Raw genomic sequence first — 22,188 nt, forward strand, 5'->3', positions numbered from 1 at the left:
CGATTGGGTTGGCCACGCTGCAGTAGGCTCATCAGGCGGGCAGGGCAGCTTAGGTTAGTCACCGTAGCCTGCCCTTGGATCGCCCGTAAGTTAACCCACCACCTTGGCATATATTTCTTGTATGAAATAAACCTGCAGCAAAATGTTCTCCAACAAACATTTCCTGTGTATTTATTGTATTGCTGTGTGTGAGAAGTTGGCCTGGTATATGCTGTTCACTATTTAAAGTGGACACCTTGCACCAGTACAATTCGACTCTTATGGTAGTAGGTTTAAGACAACCTTTAAAGAAAGCTATCCTAGTGGTAGCTGTGGAGAGCAGCCTTCAGGCTAAGACTTTAGAGGAACGTAAAGCAGCTTGTTTTACCTTATAATCTCTTGAATCACTAAATGAAAGGACACCACACAGGTATATATATCAAATATATATGTATTTATTACTAACAACTCTCTGCTAATCTCTTTATGAGATTAGAAGTCAGGAACATATGCATAAATCAACGTTTCACAATAAATTAAGCACAAGTATGGCTGGGGCCCATGGGGCGTACCAGACCATATACTAAAAAAGAGACTTAGGGATAACGACTTGCAAGGGGACAAGGCCTAGGGCCTTCAGAAGTGCTGGGGCCTGATGAAACCACCCAAGGCAGGTAAGTAAAGGACCCACGGGAGACACATGCAGTGTGAGGACACAGCCGCGAATCCATATTGACTTCAATGGAGCAAGTCGCGATTAGAAATTAAGAGTTTAATGATTCTTCGGGAGAGTCTACAAGCAAGTCACTTACAGGGTAAGTAGTTCTAGAGCCAACACCCACAGGAGCACCGTAGTGCTGGAGTTACCTCACCCAGGGAGGCCGGGTGCATAGGTGTCTTTTGGTGTCGGGTCACGGCGTCGTTTTCAATGGGAGCCAAGGAAGACTTGCTGCTTGTGACGACAGGAGAAGTGTCCGGTGCAATCCAAGGCTGGATTCAGAAGAAGGAAAACCTGAAAGCAGAGGGGACAGTGTTCAAAGTCACCTGGCAGGGACCCGGGGCAAGGAAGATGGATGCCCACAGTCGTCGGGTGATTTCAGGTGATCCACGGGTGTCTTGACTCTTCAGCCACGAGGTCCAGGAGGAGTCGACGACAACCAGGAGCTGGATTCGTTGTGTCCTACGAAGTCTGCAGCTTACTGCGGTGTCGGTGACCAGATTGGAGCCAACTAGCCTTGGTAACAGCAAGTCTCGTGGAAAGGGCAAAAAGTCAGCGGTACAGACCAGCAAGGTCTGAGGGACTCACCCAGCGAGGGTATGTCAGGGCAGGCCTGAAGCAACCAGGGGAGCCCTTTGGATCTGTAGGAAACTCTTCAGGGGACCCACAAGCCAACCAGCAAGAGATCGCGAAGACGCCTCAGGAGGATCCACTCAACAGGGGCCCACGGTCACTCGGAACGGGGTTGGCCTCTGATCTTCAGAGGGATTCCTGCTAGAGGCGTGGACCACACGTGGCCCAAAGCACAGGTTCGTAGAACGTCGTGAAGGGGTTGCATTTGAAAATAGTGCATGGTACCCAGGGATTGCGGTTCCTCGTCACTCGTGGGGTCCACTTGCCTCAGCGTCGCTGGGGACTCACGATGGCCTTGGAGAAGTCAGGAAATCCTCTTCCTGGGCTGCAGGGACTTCGGGCTCCGGCGGGAGCGGTGGAGTTTTCGACCGTTGATTGCAAGATTTGGTGCCTGCCAAGCAGGGGAGTCACTCCTTGACTCCAAAGGAGATTCTTCCATCTTCCAGAGGTTGTGGAACGTCGAAGGTCCAGGATTCGTCTTCAGAGCGTCGTCCAGGGGTATCTAGTTTGCAATGGCAAGGGTTCCCTTACTTATACTAGAAGGAAGGGAGAGACTAGCTCTATGACCCCACCTATGGGAGGGTCAGGGGAGTGGGTGGCTACACCCACTTCCCTTTGTGCAGTTTCGCCCCAGAGCAGGGGCAGTAGCCCCTGAGCCGAATTGTACTGGTGCAAGGTGTCCACTTTAAATAGTGAACAGCATATACCAGGCCAACTTCTCACACTGTGCATGCTATGTTCTTCTTGCGGGGGGGGGGGGGTAGGTTGCCTATATCGACTTTATGGCTTGTTGTAGGTGTAATGTTACTTGTTGTATTATAAATCTGGATGCAATGACAGAAGCACCAAAATACCAGTAGGGCGGCACATTATGCTAAGCATAGATTTTTCGTTTATGCGTTTTAAGCCACGCCCTTAATTACATCGACCACGTACATTTCAGAGTCTCCCCCCCCCCCCCCAAGTTTTTTCATCCCACTTAAAGACCTGGCGACTGCCCAGAACTTGCCACCATACCAGTTGGTCCGCTATGTTCTACGTGAGCGTTTACTCAGTAACTGAACCTTAAACAACCACCTCCTCCGATTTTCAAAACACACTGAGTAACCATGAAATGGACACTTTTCACCAAATAGGCACATTCGCACAACCATGCAGTGCTCCCCACCTCTCTGTCCAATAAGAGGCAATACAAATGGCAAAGTGTGCGCTGCTTCAGACACTGAACTCTGCTACTCGCCCTCCACATTACACTGTTCATCGTTCCCAAGTGTGACACGCACTGCACTCGTCATTGCCCACGCCTGCCTGACACACTTACATAACTACTGAGTTGATCCATTCAGCACAGTCACGATAATGTCACCATGCCTGGTTTCTTTTAAATAATCCACCAAGGCTTGCAGCTTTAGACTTTTGGATCCAAGGACTTCATGTGAAAAGAACTATAAGTCCCAGAATGTGCTCTTAGCTACAGAACCAGACCTGGAAAAAGGTGTAATTTAATGGCAGAGGGGAACACGTGACAGCTAAGTTGCCAGCAATGCATCCAAAATGGTACTCTCACTGCAACCTGGAACGCTCGCAGCAGACTTGTTTCTACAACGTATGACGTAGTCCCTGTGCCCTGGCCACGTGTCCGACTCACTCACTACACCCTGCACTATTCCTTACTTTTCCCCTTCTAAAACATTAATGTCTGCCTTCTCCGCGTGTTGTAGTGACTGTGGACGCTAGGACCCTGATCACAAGTAGGAGGGACTGGAGAGAAGGAGGAGTGTAGAAGGAAAAGAGGAGGAGGGAGGGAGGTGGAAGGATAGCTGGGACATTGCTGCTGAAATTCAACACCAGGCCTCCTCACGCAGCAAATATAATTTCCCTCTCTGCATGGTCCACTCCACCGCTGCCTACCCTCCCCCCACGTCTTGGCTCCCTTTATTTCCCTTCCTCATCCTCACTCCTGTCCCAGCTCAGCTGAAATCAAAGCTCCCCAGGCTGGTGGAGAAGGAGAGCCCTTGGTTGCCCGGTCCGGACCCGGGGGATTCCTGGCCGGCGTTTAGCCGGAAGTCGCCCGACACCGGATCCAGGCCGCAAGAGCTCCTCTTCAACTCACAGAGGTCGTCTGGCCTGGGACTATCCTGACCAGTCCGGATCCATCCCTCCTCCACCTCCCACCCGGTTCAAGGACTCGCGGCTCCTGCACAGGGTGGGCAGTAAGGGTGCCTTCCTGAGGGGCGCCTCTTTGTCTTCCTCCCAGTTTCCAGACACAAAGTTCGGCTGCGGATTTTCTGGATTTTTTTATTTTTATTAAGTTGTTTCTCCCTCCAATAGAAGAAAACAACGAGTAAGGGGGAGGCATTGTTCAGACGGTTCGGGTAACCGTAGACCTAAAGTTGGTGTACATCGAGACGTTCTTCTGTATGGGACTGCCAGCAGACAGTGGTTAGCGCGACCAGTGCCCCAAATCCCTTGCTGGTGGAGAGGGGTATGTGAGCTGCTCTGAAGTGGTGTACAGTGGCTGAAGGAGAGTGAGTCCAAGCCCTTGGTGTTTGGAGCTGTGAGTCACCCCGATAAAGAGTGCCCCTCGTCAGCCACGAGTGGTCAGAAGATGGGGCCGGCGGACGTGCGCAACTCTCTCACAGAACGCTGAGGACTCCACATTCAGTTTGCACCCTCGCCCCCTGCTGAGGACCCGGGGCCATGACGGTAAGTGCACTGTCATAATTTTTTGAAAATTGGTCGGTTCACGAAGGCTGCAGGGAGTGGCATATTTCACCAATCGGGGCTTTGTTTATTTACTTGATATACACATCTTTGGGAGGGAGGAGGATTCCCTGAAGGTGGAAAGTTATTTGAAATACATTTCCTGTAAACCCACTGTAGGAGGGTAGGATCTGCTTCACATGGTTACAGTTGGACTTCGCCCTTTTGGCAGGTTCACCCCTAAACTTTTTGCATTTATCCTAGCCTTTTTTCCCAATGTAGTGTTAATGGTTTTAGGCCTCTAGGCACTCTAGCACTGAGGCCCAGTGTAAAGTTCGTGAGAATAAATGCTGCGCAATGGTGTGCGAAGATTTATTGTGATTGGTGGAGAAGTGCCAATTTTAGAAGTTGGCATTTCTGTGTGCTATTTTTCCTGCCTGCCTGATGTGGAGCGCATGTCTGGCTTGTGATTGACAGGGGCTGGGTGGTGTGGGGAACTCCAGGAGCCAGGGTGAGTCAACTCAGTGGTAAATAGAGAGATCTGCATGCAGATGGGAGAGAGGAGTTTCACCTGGGACCTGAATAGGACTGTGCCTTCCCTCCACAATGGTGGCTCCGCCCCTGGGGTGCGTCTGAGCACCTAGCCCCCACCTAACAAAGGAGAGAGGAGCTGAGCAAACTAAAGTGCTCCAAAGCTCCCCCAAACCAGTTGCATCTGGTTTTCTCCCAGCCCTGTGCTGGGTGAACAAAGGAAAAATGTGTATAAAAGAAGGGGCTGTGACCCCATGAGAAGGTTCTCTCTGCTGTGCTTGTCCTGACACTTGGGGCTGCTGCTGCTGGGCTCCAGGAGGAAACGCCACAAGGGACTGCCTCCCTGCTGGAGGGCCCTGTGTGCTGGCCTGCCTGAGCCCAGCCTTGTACCCCCTGAACCTAGCGCCTGGAAGAGCGCTTTACTTACCTTTATTTTGGGAAGAGCGCTTTATTATAAATTGACCTATGGAGGAGCTGGCGGTGTGCAGCGCGCTGCTGCGGGGATTATCGAGGGAATCCCTATGTGGGGATTCCTCTGAGCTGCCAGTGGAAGCGGGTGCCCACCCTGCGTTATTGCTGCCTTCAGGGATTGCTTTTATCTTAAAGCGGGTGCCCTCCCCGCATTGCGGTGCTTGTTGGCGGGTGCCCACCCCGCTTATGACTTATTTGCTTAACGGGAGCCTACCCTGTATTGCCTGCGAAAAGGAATTCACCGCTGTGACCCAGGCTGAACCGGAAGTCAGGCACCCTTCTGGGGGCGGGCCGCGAGACGGAAACCGCGTCCGGCCGAAAGGGAGAGAGGCAGCACGGCGGATGGCACACGGGGCTCCCGAAGGCTGGGGAGAGCCTCGCGAGTGCTAAAGTCAGGCTGGAGCCCACCCCGCCTGCACGGTCCTGGTCCGGTGCCTGAAATCGCCTGCAGGAGTTTTGAGATTGAAGCAGAGGGGGCTCGAGGCACAGTGCCGGTGTCTGCCCCCACCGCATACCAGCCAAGCGCAGTCCGCAACCAAGGAGCGAGACGCCACCGCAGGAGGCCGTAGAGAGCACAATGGAGCCCAGGTGAGGCTGCATTTGGTGCACGAAGTCCCCGTGTGGCTTGGGGACATTTCTTGGCGCCCTCAGCCTGTTCGTGCCAGTGAAGGCACAGGGCCTGAGCAGTCCCGCAAAGGGAGCGGGCTGCTCCAATGACGGGGGCCGCAATTGTCGTTTTTAGGGCACAGTTGGTGCCAGAGCTTCTGCCATGAGCGGCCCCACCAGCCAGAGGGCCGCTCCAACGTTGGCCTTTGTTTCTAGGGTCCCAGTGGGGGACTCACAGGGTACAGTGGTGCCTGAGCCATCTTCAGCTGCTCTGCGAGCACGCAGGCAGCTGCAACACTTGGGGCCATTCCAGTTTCAGAGTCCCAGAGAGGGTCTCAGAGGGCACGCTGCTGCCCATACTCATTTTTCACAGCTGGCCAGCAATTAGTGGGCAGCTGCCACGTTTAGGCCTGGTCATTTGCGCACTCTGCTTCTGCTTCTTTGTGAGCCAGCCCTGACTTTGCGGGATAAAGGGCATTTGAGCCCCGGTGAGAGGCCAGTTGGCCTGGGGCCAGTTTCAGTGCGGTGTGCCCCTGATTGGGGCACACTGTTTTTATGTCAATTATTTCCTAGGTGTTTATGCTTGTGATGCCCACCGTAATGCCTATTGTGTGTTGCTAATGTAGTTTATGCCTAAGGTGATGCATGCACAAAGTGGTTTATGCATCCTCTGTACATTGCAGGATCTCATGCTAAGTTCCTGACTGTTAGAAATGAGGGGGCTCCGGTTGACGCAGGTGTGAACCCACAACAAGCAGGGACCCTTTACTTCTTGTCAGGGCGAAGGATGACTCCCCAGAATAACCCCTGCTCACCCTCTAGGTGCGTGGCGCGAGCAGTCTAGGCTAAGTCTCAGGCGTACACGGTTAAGCAAATGCAATTACACATACAGTAAACCCCTTGCATGCACCACAAACGGACACCAATCAGGAAGTATATAAAAATAAGCTTTTATGTAGATTCAGCAGATTCAAATACAAGGCCCAGTAACGTTGAACTGATGGGGCCACAATTCTTGGAAATACGGTAAAGTTCTCTTTGTTTTACGGAAAGTTCTTTAGGCGGGCACAAGGTAACTGTAGGCCTCAGCGCACTTTGGGCTGAGGCAGCGCCCAGGAAGCACACAGCAGATGACAGGGAAATAAGAACGTTGCGGACCCTGGATCCGATGCGAGCTCGCGGTCGAGTTCGTGAGTACAGTACCTTGTTTCTTGACGCAAAGGCGGGTGCGGGATTTCAGCGGCCCTTCGACAGAAGGGCGAGGCGGCGTCCGAGGCTCCCACACTTCACGATGGGGGTCTGATCTTCAGGCTCACGACAAGAGCGGGGTGTTGCAGGTGGCGGGTGAACAAAGCGGGGCAGCCGGGCACGCAGATACGTCCGGGCCGTCCGAGGCTTGGAGATGCTCACAAACGCCGATTCCGGCGGGAGGGTGAAGGTGCACAGCGAGCCTCCAACGAGCGAGGTGACGGGGCAGCCCAGCACAGCGTAGGGGGAGCGGCTCCGATCAAGCGAGGCTCTTCCCAAGGCGGGGGCGGCTAAGCAGTCCTGGTCACGGCTCAAGGAGGGACTGGGGCACGAGGGTCACAGCTCCGGCGAGGGAAAGGACACCACAGTCCAGCAGCAGGCGAGTGAAGATCAGGTAGAGCCCAATGGTCCTGGGGCTCAGTTCAGGGGGCAAGCTCAGTTCCAAGCCCTTGGAGATCGTTTTGGAAAAGCACAAGTCTTGAAAGTAAAAGTAAAGTAAAGTTTTCAGCAACAGTTTCTCTTCTCTCCTTTGGCAGCAAGGTCACCACTGCAGGCCAATCCCCCAGGATAGGGGCAGTCTTCCTCCTACAGCTTTCCCGGTGCCTCCTCCTCAGGCAGAGATTCTTCTTGGTCAAAAGCGGATCTAGTTTCTCAGGAGCAGGGCTCCTCCATTTATACAGCAAATCTTTTGTTCTCCCAGGCCAGGGGGGCCCTTGCCTAGTTCAGTCCGGTTTCTGAGCACTTTGTTTACGCGATGCAGGCTTCTTCTTTCAGAGTGCAGGGCAGAGTCATCAGACGCTCCACAGGGGGCGGAGCCGGCATTGAGGTAGCAGAGCACTGTCCTATTCAGAGCCTAGGAGCACTCCTCCCACCCATCTACCTGTCGATCGTCCTATTCATTACCAGGCTACCTAGCCCTGCCCATCTGGGTTCCCCCAGCCCTGTCACTCATACCAGCCAGACATCAGATACACATCACGCAGAGGCGGCTGAAAGGTTTAGGCAAGCAAAGGCCAACTTTCTAAAAGCGGCATTTGCAAACCCGGAATATTAAAATAAACCTTGCGAAAAGATGTACCTTATTATTCCGAGTTCAGGCATACTAAACTCGATCTTCTACCATGTTCCCTGGGTCGGTTAGGATCATAGGGTGTAATAATCCAGGCCGCCCATACTGGCCTATGAGAACAGGGTAGCCTTGCAGTAGTGAACAACAAGATGGCGGTAATTCACTACTAGGACATGCCACGCATCCGGGCTTGCCCTACCTTAGGCTTACAACGCACCCTGCCCGTGGGCCTACCAGAGGGGTGACTAACATGCAGCTAAGGGAAGGTTTTAGGGACTGGCAAGTGTGGGCACTTGCCGGTCAGCATGTCAGTACCAGACTGCACGCAGGTTCTGCGATGGCAGACCTCAGACATATTTTACCGGCCGCTTCTGTGGGTGGCACAACCAGTGCTGCAAGCCCACCAGCGTTGTTCGCATTTACATGCCCTGGCGCCCCCGGCGCATTTTACTGGGGTCTGACAGTAAATCAAACAATCCAATCATGGAATCCAACCAACATATACAATTTACATAGGGAGCACTCGCACCGCGACACTGGTTGGCAGCAGCACAGCGCGCTGAGCGGCCAACACCATAAAAACACATGAGGCACAGCGACAAAAAGAGGAAGGGAGACTCACGCCAAGGGGCCAGGTCTAACACTGACTTAACCAGTAGTGACTTGTTGTGCGCTACATTTACTATTTGTGCTACATTTACAAATTGGTGATTTTTGATGGTTTTGACAGTGGCCCCATTGGCCCTGTCATGTGTAAATAGTCCCCTGTGAATATTGCCTAGTGCCAGTTGGCACAGTGTATATTATGTGATTATGATCTAATGTGTTTATTATAATACAAAGGCTATTTTTATATATAACCTTGTGTGGAGTACCTTTTGTGGGGTGCCTGGGGTGTTGTTGCTGTGTGCGTGCGCAAACGCTTTACACATTGCCTCCGGGATAAGCGTGACTGCTCGTGCCAAGCTACCAAGGGGGTTAGAAGAGGTTATCTTTGGCGTGTAACTCCCTTGCTCTGACTAGAGGGGTGGTTTCTGCCTGGCTTTGGCGCAAGCCTTAACCAACCAGAGATCCCATTTCTAACCGTTACCCCCACTTTTTGCTGGTGTTTCACTGTTTTTCGACTTTAGTCTGGCTCGCGCCCTGCTATTCAGGACCCCAGCCTAGCTGCTTCCTCTCTAAATTGATTGCATGTTCTTTAGGTACACTCCAGATTGAATTCTGGGGTACCCTTGTGAGTCCCTAGTATATGGTACACTATGTACCCAGGGCATAGGTACACCAGAGGCCTACCAGAGGCTGAAGCATGTATTGTGCCACCCCTGGAAAGCCCGTCAAAATGACACCACAGGTCTACTACTGCAGCCTGGGTAAGGTGGTGGATGCACCCCTTACTGAGGTATAGGTTCACTATACCTCACCTATCACTGCACATAGTAACCTATCAGTCACCCCTATGGCAGGCCTTATCAATCCTGAAGGCAGGGTGCTTGGTTATATGTGAGAGGGTGTCCAGGCATGAGCTGAGTCCCTCTGCAGCCTTCGGAATCTCTTCTCCGGGGTTGTCAGTGGTGCAGCCTGACCAGTGCATTATATCTTAAACGGTTAATGCTAACTTTGGACTGGCTCCACGGAAACATGTCGTGTTTGGTGTCAAACACCTTGGAATCATACCCTCACATCAGTTCCTTATGCGAGAATATGATCCCACCCTTCTAGAGGGAGAGACATGGCAGTACTGGTATACCTGGTAGAAACTTAACAGAGCCCTGACATCACAAAATGGATGCTGCAGCCACAGACATGGGTCTGGCCTCCTGCTGCTGACCGAAACTCCGGCAGGGGAGGCCTGGACAATAGGTTTCCTGTCACAGGGAGGTGTAACCACTTCCCAGACAGGCTTATGTGTATTGGGGCTGGGTGGGAGCACTCTCAGAGTGCTTTGAAGTCCTCCACTGATGGCACATTTGGTGTCCCTGTGCATAGTCCAGCTCAAACCAGTTCAGGGGCTTCCAGCCCCTGCTCTGGCGCGAAACTGGACAAAGGAAATTGGTGTAGCCACCCCTCTTTCCAAACCTTCCCATAGGTGGGTCCCCAGAGTTAGTCCAACTTCTTCCTTAGGTATAAGTAAGGAACCTCTGTAACCAGAATTTTAGATACCACTGGACGAAACTCTGAAGCTGAAACCTGGAACTTCGCTCTATTAAAGACTAGAGGACTAAAGAATTCTCCCTTGAGGTCTAGGAGTGACTCCCCTGCTTGGCAGGCACCAACGAAGCATTTTGCGGGTCTGCATCTCCGAAGCTCCCGCCGGACTCCGAAGTATTTGCAGCCCAGGAAGAGGATTTCCAGACGTCTCGGAGGCCGACCCGAGTCCCCAACAAAGCTGAGACCCGGAGCCCTTGTGAGTAGCGTGGAATCGGAACTCTTGGTCACCGTGCACTTTTGCAAGTGCATTGACTTCTCGACGTCTCTTGAAGTCGTGCTTGGGTTACTTTTAGCCCCCACCTCGAGCAAAGAATCCAGAAAAGATTGTCGGCCTAGTCACCCCGAGTGACCCGTGGGCCGCCATTTTGTGTTTCCTCTCGAGGCTCCTTCGCGATCTCTGGTCCGTCGACTGGTGGGTCCCTGAGAAGGCAACTTTGATTTTCCTTGGGCTTCCCTGGTTGCTCCAGACGTGCCCTGACTCCCCACCAAGTGGTGAGTCCCTCTGACCTTGTGGGTCTGCACCGAAGCATCTTTCTCCTTCCTGCGTGGGTTGCTGTTGTCAAGGCTTGTTGTGTCCAATCCGGGCACTGACGCTACAGCACTCGACATCCTTTGTGGGACAGCTCGAATCCAGCTCCTGGTCGTCTTCGACGCCTCCTGGTCCTCGTGGCTGAAGAGTCAAGCTTCACCTTCTTCACCCGACATCGGTGGGGATCTGCCTATTGTCATCCTGGTCACTGGCTAGTGACACACTCTGTCCCCTCTGCTTTCAGGTTCTTCTCGGATTCGATCTAGGCATGGATCTCTTCGGACACTTCGCATCTTCCCAGCAGCAGCACTTCTTTGCCAGCTCCCATTGAAATCGAAGACGTTGCCCGACACCATTTGACACCTATGCACCCGGCTTCCCTGGGTGAGGTAACACGAGTACTCCGGTGCTCCCGTGGGTGTTGACCCTAGAACTTCCTAAGTCCCAAAGGGTTTGGTCCTGACTAATTTCTAAGTGTCCCTAATCTTTAAAAATCTAACCGCAACTTTCCCCATAGAAGCTAATGGGAGCTCGCAGCTGTGTTCTCTCACTGCACACGGCCCCCATGGGTCCTCTGTGTCACTACCTTGGGTGGTTCCTTGGGGTCCCAGCGATTCTACAGGCTCTAGGCCTTTGTCTAGTTAAGCCGTGGTTCTTCTACCACTATTTTGGTATATGGTTTGGCTCGCCCCTAGGGCCTGACGTGAATTTGTGCTATTTTACTGTACTATTTGAAGTGTAACTTACGTATTTTGACCTCTAGCCTCATAAAGAGACTAAGAGGGTGTGTTTAGAAATAAATACATTTATTTTATATATATACCTGGTGTGGTTGCCTTTCATTTAGCCATTCAAGAGCTTATAGACTGCTAAAACAAGCTGCTTTACATTCCTTCAAGACTTAGCCTGAAGGCTGCTCTCCATAGCTACCACTAGGATAGCCTTCAATAAAGGTTGTCTTTAACCTATCATCAATAAGGGGTTAACAAAAGATTAGGTCCTGCGCACACATTCAAGGATACCACTTTAGATAGTGTCTGGTGTAGGAATGAAAAAAGGTTCAGAATCCGTAGGATTTTGGAACAATGAAGGTTGACCTCAGCAGAAATAGTGAAAAGTATTCTTTATATATGTCAATATCTGACCAATACAGGATATACAGTACATCAACCGACACGTGTTTCGTCACACCGTGTAAAGATATGACTCTTCAGGGCTGTTGACGCAAAGTGCGTGAATGTGGAGATCTTAGTAGGTATGAGAAGTGTAAGGGTGCGGTATCGTGGGACCGACCACCCTGCGTGGAAAAGTTGGGAGGCGGAGTACACCTGCCACTTGGGTAACCGACTGAAAGCTCGGGTGAGTAGAGGATACGGGCCTCTACTCACCCGAGCTTTCAGCCGGTTACCCAAGTGGCAGGTGTACTCCGCCTCCCAACTTTTCCACGCAGGGTGGTCGGTCCCACGATACCGCACCCTTACACTTCTCATACCTACTAAGATCTCCACATTCACGCACTTTGCGTCAACAGCCCTGAAGAGTCATATCTTTACACGGTGTGACGAAACACGTGTCGGTTGATGTACTGTATATCCTGTATTGGTCAGATATTGACATATATAAAGAATACTTTTCACTATTTCTGCTGATGTCAACCATCATTGTTCCAAAATCCTACGGATTCTGAACCTTTTTTCATTCCTATACCAGACACTATCTAAAGTGGTATCCTTGAATGTGTGCGCAGGACCTAATCTTTTGTTTACTATAGTGGGTCTGACCCACTTGTTTGCAGGGGTCTTTTCTTGGGTTGGTACCCCTGACCTGGCAGCACCTCTTTTATCCGACTACGAAGCATATGTACAGTGCACACGCCTGAGCGCCATCTTCCTTTATCCCCACCCAACCCTCCCACAGTGTGATCAATAAGGGGTTGTTTGGACTGGTACAGGGTGCCCACTATAACTAGTGGACAGCATATACCAGGCCAACTTCTCACACCCACATATACCCAACTACTTGCCTCCTGGGCTTGTGGAAGGGTTGAATAAACACCACCGTTGGGCAGTTTGCTGCTGGCGGAGGCACTGTTTGTTCTCTAATGTACTAAACAAACTCCAGGTCTAGTTTTGTGAGGCCACTTCTCAGTGCAAACGGAACCGTAGCCTCTGAAAACCTGTGAAATCTTTTCACCTACTGCTCTGCTGCTGCCTTTTGGCTAGGTTTGCGCTATTGAAATACCACATACATACATATACACTGAAGAATTGGTGGAAACCTTTCATGCAATCATGTATTAAGTTAATATATGCGTGCATAGAAATAGCATCGTGCAGTACGGGGATGAAGGCGTATTGCTATGGCCTCCCTACTACATGTCCCGAAGACATCATGTTTCCTAAGCTGAATTTCACTTTGTACACATCATTTGTATCTGTGTTTATTGAAGCTTGTTGGTTCATTGGAAGCAAACGTAGACTGTACCTGTTAAATTGCATTAAGTGATCAAATGGACTCCCTGTGCATCCAGCAACGTGGCAACGCAATGTAAAATCAGAAGAATGCAGGATGGAAACTAGCACAATGCAGTGGGTGGTGAATCGTGTACATTAACGCCGCCCTCGTCAAAGACTGGTAGACCCTATCGAGGGTTGCTTCGAGGAGGTGAAACCTATTCCTTGATCATAGCTGTCAATTTACATTTATTAACCATGTTGAAGACTCGGACAAGGAATTATCAGGCTAGTACCCAAAATGTCTGGAAATTAAAATGTTTATTGTGTTGAAGCTTTTAAATGGTGTGGGGGATACCAATTATGCCTCATCAAGAGATGAAGACCAGACCCCGGTGCTGTGTAGGGTGGGAGACTCACCATTGCACTGGACAAGAACAAAAAGTCCAGGCATGCGTGTGAAGAAAGGGCTGAAAACTGTGGCCAGGCGCTCTAGAAATAACTCCTATGAGGAGATAAACATCAGGTTTGTGTATACAGAACAGAAGTCCCATCATGCTTTGTGGCGAAGAGAAAGTCGGACTCCTACACAGATGAGTCAACCTCGTCATGAATGGAACCAGAAGGAGAAAACTAGACCCCTCCATAGGGTGGTATATCCCATTTGGCACGGGGACATGCTAACGAAAGCCAAGCTTAGAGTTCCCCCCCCTCAAACTCTGCATGGAGGAACTAATCATTAGGTCTGTGCACCCGGTGAACCACCTCCCTTTGCACCTGGTTGCTACATAGCAGTCACCAGTGATTGTCTGCTTCTTCTAAGTCTGCACCAGCCTCTCCCCTCACTAGCTTCATCCCCCCCCCCCTGTGACGTCTTTAGACGAGCCTGGTGAAACCCATTGTCAAGCCCTTAGCCAAGTACTCTTGACCTCTTGTTAACTAATGGTATGTATTTGAATTCGCCTGACCTCCTCTTAGCTGCACCTCTGTCTTGCTGCACAGTGGTCAGAATACACTTCTGGCCTCGCCCATGCACCTACATGTACGCATAGCCCCTCTTCCATCATGCTGCACACTCGTGCATCTAGCCTCCATAAAGCTTTCCAAACCCTGCCAAGCCGCACACCACCTTCTGAACACACCAAGCTCTGTGCCACGATCTGAGGAAATGTCTGGCCCTCGCACACACATCACACAAGAATCCCACGCGGATTGCCTCTAATTGCTACTCTAAGATGGCCTCTACACCATTTATGCTATGCTATTATTTTCTCTACCTTACAACTGACTCGCATCCCCTGATGTTAGCCAAGCAACATGTTGCACTCTTTTCTAGCCACACCAATTACCAACCCCTTTCTCGGCAATGCCCACACCTGTCCACCTCTGACCCTTGAGGCCGTGTAGCTAGTGGCAGTAATGTGCTGGTCAAGTGACAATGCACTGGGTCAAGGAGATGAACACGGAGCACTCCATCATGAATTGAGATGAGGAACATACATAAGATGGAGAAATCCCTTCATGCATTGGGTCTGGGGAAAAAATCTAACTATGCCTGGGGGCGAGGACTTACGAGCCATACCACAGACCACTGATGGGGAACTCCCATCGTGTACTAACTGGGGTGATGAGGTACATATGGAAAAACTCCTATCCTGCATTTGGGCAAGGAGCTAACATCCAGGCCTGGTAGTTAGTAAGTTCCGCCATGAACGGACTGATAGATTGAAACTATTTATATGCTTGAAAATCCCTTCATGCAGTAGAGTGGGAGAACTAAAACTAGACCACATCTTGTTTTATGTGCTGTGGCGAGGAACAGAGCAGGCCTGTTATCTAGTCAGGGAACCAAGGTTACCCTACTGGACACCATGGCACGGAGGGCTAAAATCACGCCTGTTTATAGTCTGAGAACTGTCGCACTATGGGATCTTTAGTCAAAAAGCTGACTTGCTTTGGGCTAATGAGCTTAAACTGGGCACCTCTTCTTTTATGCTAATGTGGGGTTATAGGTAGGTGCTTCACAGTGGCTTTGACAGAAGAGGTGTTCCATAGGAAATTGTATTTCTCTTCGATTACCGGTCTTAGATTATCAGTCTCTAAGCCCTGACTCCGCTTCTGTGGCCAAAATCATTGACTCATGGAGTGGCTGCATCACGATTTTAAAATAAAACCAGCATTGAAAATGCAATAGGTCTTGCCTTTGATTAAGTTAAAGCCATTTGGTTTGCTAATGGTATTGTATAGCAAAGCAAATGGCTTTAACTTAATGAAAGGCGAGACCTATTGCAATTTTAATCACGCTGCTTCTCTCGCGCGCACACACGGGCTGAGAACCATTGTGAGCCCATGGTTGGATGGAAGGATGGATTGTTGAGTGGATTGGGTGAACGAGTGCACACACTGATGGATGAATGGTTGGATAAATCTATTTTGGGGCAGCCATATGGTGGTTGGGTAGCCTGAGTGGGCAGGACGGCTTCTCGATGCTTTAGTAAGTTGGTAGGGGGTGCAGGATGGATAAATTTACTAAATGGAGGATAGATACATAAACTTATGGATGAACAGAAGAATGGACGGATCGACGGATAGGCAGACACATAACAGTTGATGGGCGCTTTGACTGATAAATGGGTGGGTTGGGTGGACAGGTTGATGGACGGTTGAACATCCTTTTCATCGAGTTTTGGTATGTTCATGGGGGGGTGGGGCTACGATCCGATGTGTACACAATGTGTATCTCACCTTGTGTAGTGTGGCGGACGTGTCTGCAAGGTTGTGGACAGGGCCACTGAGTGACTTGTCTCAGTGGCGAATCCTGCTCTCTGGAACACCTTTAATTACTGGAACAGGCCCGAATCCGATTGGCCGTTTCATCAAGCGCAGCACTAAATACACAAGATGAATTAAAGACGAGGCCTGTGTGTTGTTGCAAAGGTCACAGCGCCCAGCTATGTCCGTCGGCGGGAATCGTGTCATGGACAACACTTTGCATACAAATATTTCCAGCACAGTGTGTTCTTGTGGAGTCACGTGGCATTGATAAGTAGTAATTTCACGTCAGAATCAGGAAGGCGGTGTACATGGCGCGTACATGGAGCTGTAATTCACGTCTCTATTTCAGAAACAATCTGACACCAAGCCACACACGAGCCTTGGTTCGACCCTAAGAGACAGATGAAAGGTGAGAGACGCAAATACGGCAAGAGAGTAAAGGATACATGGATGGGTGTACAGAAAGTCAGAGCCATGGATGCCTCAGTGTAGAGTACTGTTGACAGTCAGATCCATAGATGGTGGGTGTACTGCCAGCCAGAGCCGTGGACGGGTCGGTACACAGACAGCCTAACACTTGGATGGATGGATGTACAGGCAGCCAAAAACTGCAAGGTGGGTGGCAGCCTGGCAGACTAGAGACACAAGTATATTGTGGTGGTTTTGATGACATATTGATGCCACTGAAAAAATGCACATTAGTGCAATTTACATAATCTCTGAAACATACATTTTCTATTATTCACTTTTAAACTGTCTTTCCAATCACTAATGCTTTCGTTCGAGCGAATACGCCTTTAAGATATAGTAACATATAGCATTTGATTGACTCAAATACCAACTTTCTACCTTAATTGGGTTATAAAAATAATTTATGTGCAAACTTTCAAGGAGGAAATACTGCGCCTGCGGACATGGGTCTGTCTGATAGATGATAGAAGATAGATAGAAATTTACATATGGCTGCTTTCTGCCTTTGGATTGTGGTTCAGAGAAATTAAAAGTGAACCACCCATCACTGTTGTGTTTTCTTTAATGTCATAAAGGCATTTTAGCCTAAACTGCTCCTCGCTTACTGCTATAGTGTTTTTCCGCATGTAGAGAATGGAGTGTCCTGGTTTCATGAATGTGAACCAAGTGTTTCCTCGCCCGTGTAGTAAGCACTGGCACTGCTTTTGTAGTGCTTACTTTATAATGACATAACCTCCACGCACACAGCACTAATATCGTTTAAATCCGACTAGTTGATTACAGCATATTTTCCAAAAATGGCCACAAGGTGGCACCATTCGTACTCCTAGTCAAATGATACGCTTCTCTAACTTCAGAAGAGTTTATCGCTAAAAATAGGATTATGGTTCCAGACTCCACTTCAAAATTCCTATCCTAATAAGCTATTATGCGTGCACACCTGCCTGTGTAGAGAGTTTGCAAGAATAATAAAGGGGAAAATAAAATAGTGATAATTAAAGTAGTAATTAAACAAAATTCATAGAAAGACAAAATGCAACAGAAAAGAATGATTATAAGAAATCACAAAAAAAAGAGAAAAAGCAAGCTCTCGGCTTTGGCAAAGGCAGCCGGTTGTTTATAATTGCATCGCTCTTTCACTTTAAGTGAAAGCGCGATGCAAAAATAAACACGCGGCTGCCTTTGCCAAAGGCGAATGCTAACAAAAAAGTGTGTAGCGGCTATTTAGGAGACACTGTCTCCCGCCGCCAGTAAGAGATCCAATCCCGCTGGGCGTGGATCAAAGGAGACAGGGTGGCAACAAGCAGCGATTGACATGCCTTCAGTGCAATCGTTGCACTGCCTTTGGCATAATTTGTGACGCCAAACGATGCACACGAATCAAAACTGAAGGCAGAGCTGGGACGAGGCTTCTGGAATCGTATCGATTCCAAGAAGCCTCATATGACGAGAGCACCGCATGCGCTGCTTACATCAGGCCGAGACCTAAAAATGTCCCTACATTGTGTTGATTTGGGGTAAATCCGTGGTTATTGTTGAATGATCACAGGCATTTAGCCACGACCATCATTCCCTTAATTTGTCATCCCTATCCTTGGGTACCAGCCTTCAGGAATTGATACCAGTTTAATGGTGATCTAAAACCTCTAACAAATTCCTTTTGGTTGTGATTTTTTTTTTATACACTGTATATTGTTCCAAAATTGGTCCATGATCATATTCTATTCAGTTTCGTTACTCCGTCAGTGACTTTGATGACCAACCTTGAATCTTTTCTAGATTTAATTTGAGGATTGGTAATTTAGCTTAATTGCTTAGTTATCCTTGCAGGTTTACTCATTTGGGCAAGTTATCCCGATTCTGCCCTAGCTAAAACTTCTACAGAAGATTCCACTGTTTTTACACTTTAAACTGTAAGTCGTAAGACCTGCTCACTCCAAGTGGCATATGATAGATTTGGTTTTGGACAGGACCACACACAGTTTTGTATTCTTCACATCCCTCATAGCGGATAGAATCGTTCTACAGTTGCTTTTGCATTGACCAGTATCCTACCACCGATGGTAACAATTATTGTTCTCGTTTTCTGTCTTCCGTTAGTGCTTAGATCTCAGGACTCTCACTAAAGTTTGTCTCCCTTAAATTAGCTTCAACTCACCCACTGCATCCAACAACATTTCTGCTACTTTTTTTAAAATTGTGGCTCAAGCTAAAATCCTAAAATCTCCAAGTTCGACTGGTAGACTTGCTACAGCAACAAAGGGATTTAAGCAGCGCCTTGAGACCCTCATGGGTGAGTAGCATTTGGGTATATACTCCAGATTGATTGAATTGCCTTCAAGTTGGGCCCCATTAGCAAATGTTTAGTTCTGCACTCAATGTTTGCCCACTCTTGGTTGGTTGGCCACGTAACTTGTGTATTTTCAGTGGATTTCCACGATTGAATCTTAATAATGTTCTCAAGCCTTCCTTGGATGCTACTGTCAGTCTGCTTTTGAAACCATTTCCACTTGTCCTGCTATGCGGACATGCTGGTAATGCTTCGTATGATCCAACTTCAGCATTTATCTGAAAGGAATACTTTGTTCCGGTCTCTCCTGGTAGTGTTACACTCGATCAGGTGAAGCGAACCAGTATTGTCTTAACCAGGGATAAAGTAAGACCAAAGGCGTGCCAAAGTTATATCTTCGTCTTATTTGAGGGTGAATCATTCTACCATGGTTCACCACCAGGAAGTTATAGGCAGTAGTGGCAGAGTCCTGGAATCGTGCAGCTCTTTTTACTTTGCTTGTTAACTAGTAGTCACACCCTACCACCCCATCCACACGTTTACAAGGCATTTTGTTCCACTGACTTGTGATGCGCTTGGTGTCCTGGCTTTGTTGCTTGGTGACTTATCATACTTTTTAATCTTTTACGTATTGCACCTGATTACGTCCAAGTTCCTCATAACGGTTCACTGTCCGTGAATGTTTTGTCCTCTTAAATCCATAATCTGCAATGATTTATGGATTGTATACCCGTCATTAACATGTGGACGAGTGCAAACAGGCTGGCTGTCCTTCAACTCAATGGAAACTGATTGCAGGCGCACTACCTGAACACTTGAACCCTTCCTATAGCCACCTGATCTCAGGCCCGCTGCTTGCCCACTTGAACCCATGCTCTAGGCACCTGACCTCAGGTGTGCTCCCTGCACACTTGAACCCTTACTATAGCCGCCTGACCTCAGTCAATCAATCAATCGCAACGTTATTTCGGTTTTCATTCAAACCATAAAAGTATACATATAAACATCACAGTTAAAAACAAATGTTAAAAGGATTTCACCAATACCGTACAATGAATTCATAATCAGTAAAGTGCAAATAGCGCAAAGTCTAGTATAGTCCATATAATAGGATCCTGAGGTAGATGAGGCAATCAAACAGTAAGGAGGCAACCTCATTGGTCCATACAGGTTCTCAATTTAACAGACAGTTTTAAGAATTCAGTTACATGGAGAACACTGTCACTGTACAAAAGTTGTAAATACATTAGTGCTGGTCTGATCTGGTTAAAATTAAGTTTCTTTAAAAGCGCAACCAGATAGCGTTTGCGCGGGTATTCATAAAATTTACATAAAAATATAAAATGCAGCATGTCCTGTGGAGACTTTCCGTCGCAGCCACAGGGAGCTGCAGCCTTGTTAAAAATATCTGTTTTAGGTCTAATTAACAGATGATGAAAGATATTTAACCTGAACCTTGTCAGCAGGAACTTCTCGTGGGAGCTAAATGAGCCCGTCAGGTATGGCTCCATTGTCTCGCATGTTTTTAACATGACATATTTCCTGATACTGGGTTTCAGGAGCTCCTCTCCTTCTCATTGAACCTTTCTCCCCATATAAAAAGCACGCTTAATTGCCTCCACATCCCCTTTTACAACCCCGCTTGGATTTTCAAACAACTCCAGACAGCCAAGTCGAGAGAAACAGGATTTCAGATATTTTTACCAGGGGGTGCACATTGCCTTATCATGGGACACAAGATCTCTCACAATCAAGTGGGTTAATGGAATGTCCTGGTTCAGCCAGTTTTACCCAGCAGGTCAAAGGGCGCAGGGAAAAAATGTCACAAATATTGTGCCCCCAATTCTTCATGTACTGCCAAATTAGATGTACCAATTGGAGCACATAGAAGACGCTTCATAAAGGCGTTTTCAGCCACCTGTAGCTGTTCTCCAGCCACATAGCCCCATAATTCACTGCCATAAACAGCAGTTGCCACTGATTTTGCATTGTAGAGTTTCATCATGGCATTGTTGGGCTTCTTCCCCAATTTCGATGCAAAGTTAAAAATGGTAGCGTTAACCCTTGCCAGTTCCCCTTTCTTTTTGGCCAGGTGGGGGCCCCAACTTAGTTTGATATCAAATAGGACCCCGAGATACGAGAACGATTTCGAAATGGGGATAGATACATCATCCAATTTAAATACAAAGTTCCTTCTTGGCTGTAGGCCAACTTGCATAATAAATGATTTAGAATTGTTGACCATTAGGTCTCTTTCTGTCATGAACGATTTAAAAGCATTTAATAAAGCTTGGAGACCCTTCTCGGTTCTAGAGATTAAAACCGCATCATCTGCATATAAAAGAACAGGAATACCCCGCCTACCAACTCTAGGACAGTCGGCCTGTACCTTCTGCAAAACGGTATCTAACTCATTAATATACAAATTAAAAAGGAAGGGGGCGAGAATACAACCTTGGCGCACACCCTTCTTGATATCAAAGTTTCCAGTGGTACACAGATCCGACGAATACCTAACATTTGCACTAGTGTTACTGTGTAGGTCTACCAGAAAATTAACAATCCCACTGTCCACACCCTTCTCCCTCATGGACTACCACAGCCTTCCCCTGTTGACACAATCGAAGGCTGATGACAGATCCATGAAGGCGAGATGGACAGTGCCCTTCTGAACAACAGTGTATTTACTTAGTATTAAGAAAAGATTAAGGTACTGGGTTATAGTAGAACGTCCACTGCAGAAGCCATACTGGGAGATGGACATGATGTTATTTTCCAACGCCCAGTTTGACAATCTCTGCAGCAGAATTCTCCCCACTACTTTCACCATAGTGTCTATTAATGAAATTGGCCTGTAACAAAGAGGACTGCCCCTATCCCCCTTCTTAAAAACAGGGACAATCGTTGAGACTCCCCATGATAGGGGACAGCCAATTTCAGCAGCTGCGTTAAAGACCGACTCTAAAATGGGTGCCCAAAAGCTAGGTTCAGACTTGTATAAGTCTGGTGGGATCCCATCAGGGCCAGGAGCTTTCCTGGCTGTGAGTCCCTCTATGCCCTCCATAACCTCGCCTCTATCAAACGTGATGGTTCCACCACTATTGCCAGGGAGCAAGTTAACATTTTCAGTCACCACACAACTATACAATTGTTTAAAATGTGATTCCCACTCTTCCTTTGTTATGCAGCATTCTAGGCCATCACCCGGGTCCTGGACCAAAAATGGTTTTTTTACTACCGCCCAGAATCTAGAGCTACATTTTAAAGTAGAGGGATCAAGAATCTCATCCCAGGCCTCCACTCTTAAAGACTCCTTGCTTAGGGCGATGGCAGACTTGTATTCTTTGCGACACAACTTTACATTCGCTTTTATTCTAGGATTGGCTGCCAAGGCTATCCTTAGATTACGTGCCGCCTTGGAACAAACGTGATTGAACCATCTCGGTCCCCCATACTCTGTGTTCTTTACTGGGACCATCATCAGCTCAGACACCTTCTCCGACA

The 22,188-nt window shown here is 48.5% G+C and overlaps 1 protein-coding gene across 2 annotated transcripts in view; it reads left to right on the plus strand.

The window, feature by feature from the left end:
• The first annotated feature begins 3,137 nt into the window (after positions 1–3,137).
• EFS (embryonal Fyn-associated substrate) overlaps positions 3,138–22,188 on the plus strand; it is a 403,051-nt gene continuing 384,000 nt past the window's right edge. Inside the window, exon 1 of one of the 2 annotated variants that reach the window (XM_085646256.1) lies at positions 3,138–4,036. In XM_085646256.1, coding sequence (XP_085502382.1) covers positions 4,031–4,036 — 6 coding nt within the window. In that variant the 5' untranslated portion in view covers positions 3,138–4,030. The remainder of the gene's footprint in view (positions 4,037–22,188) is intronic. The other variant, XM_085646257.1, reaches the window with a different exon arrangement.

This window comes from Triturus cristatus, chromosome 1_1 (genome assembly GCF_964204655.1).
Source record: "Triturus cristatus chromosome 1_1, aTriCri1.1, whole genome shotgun sequence".
Classification (NCBI taxonomy): Eukaryota; Metazoa; Chordata; class Amphibia; order Caudata; family Salamandridae; genus Triturus; species Triturus cristatus.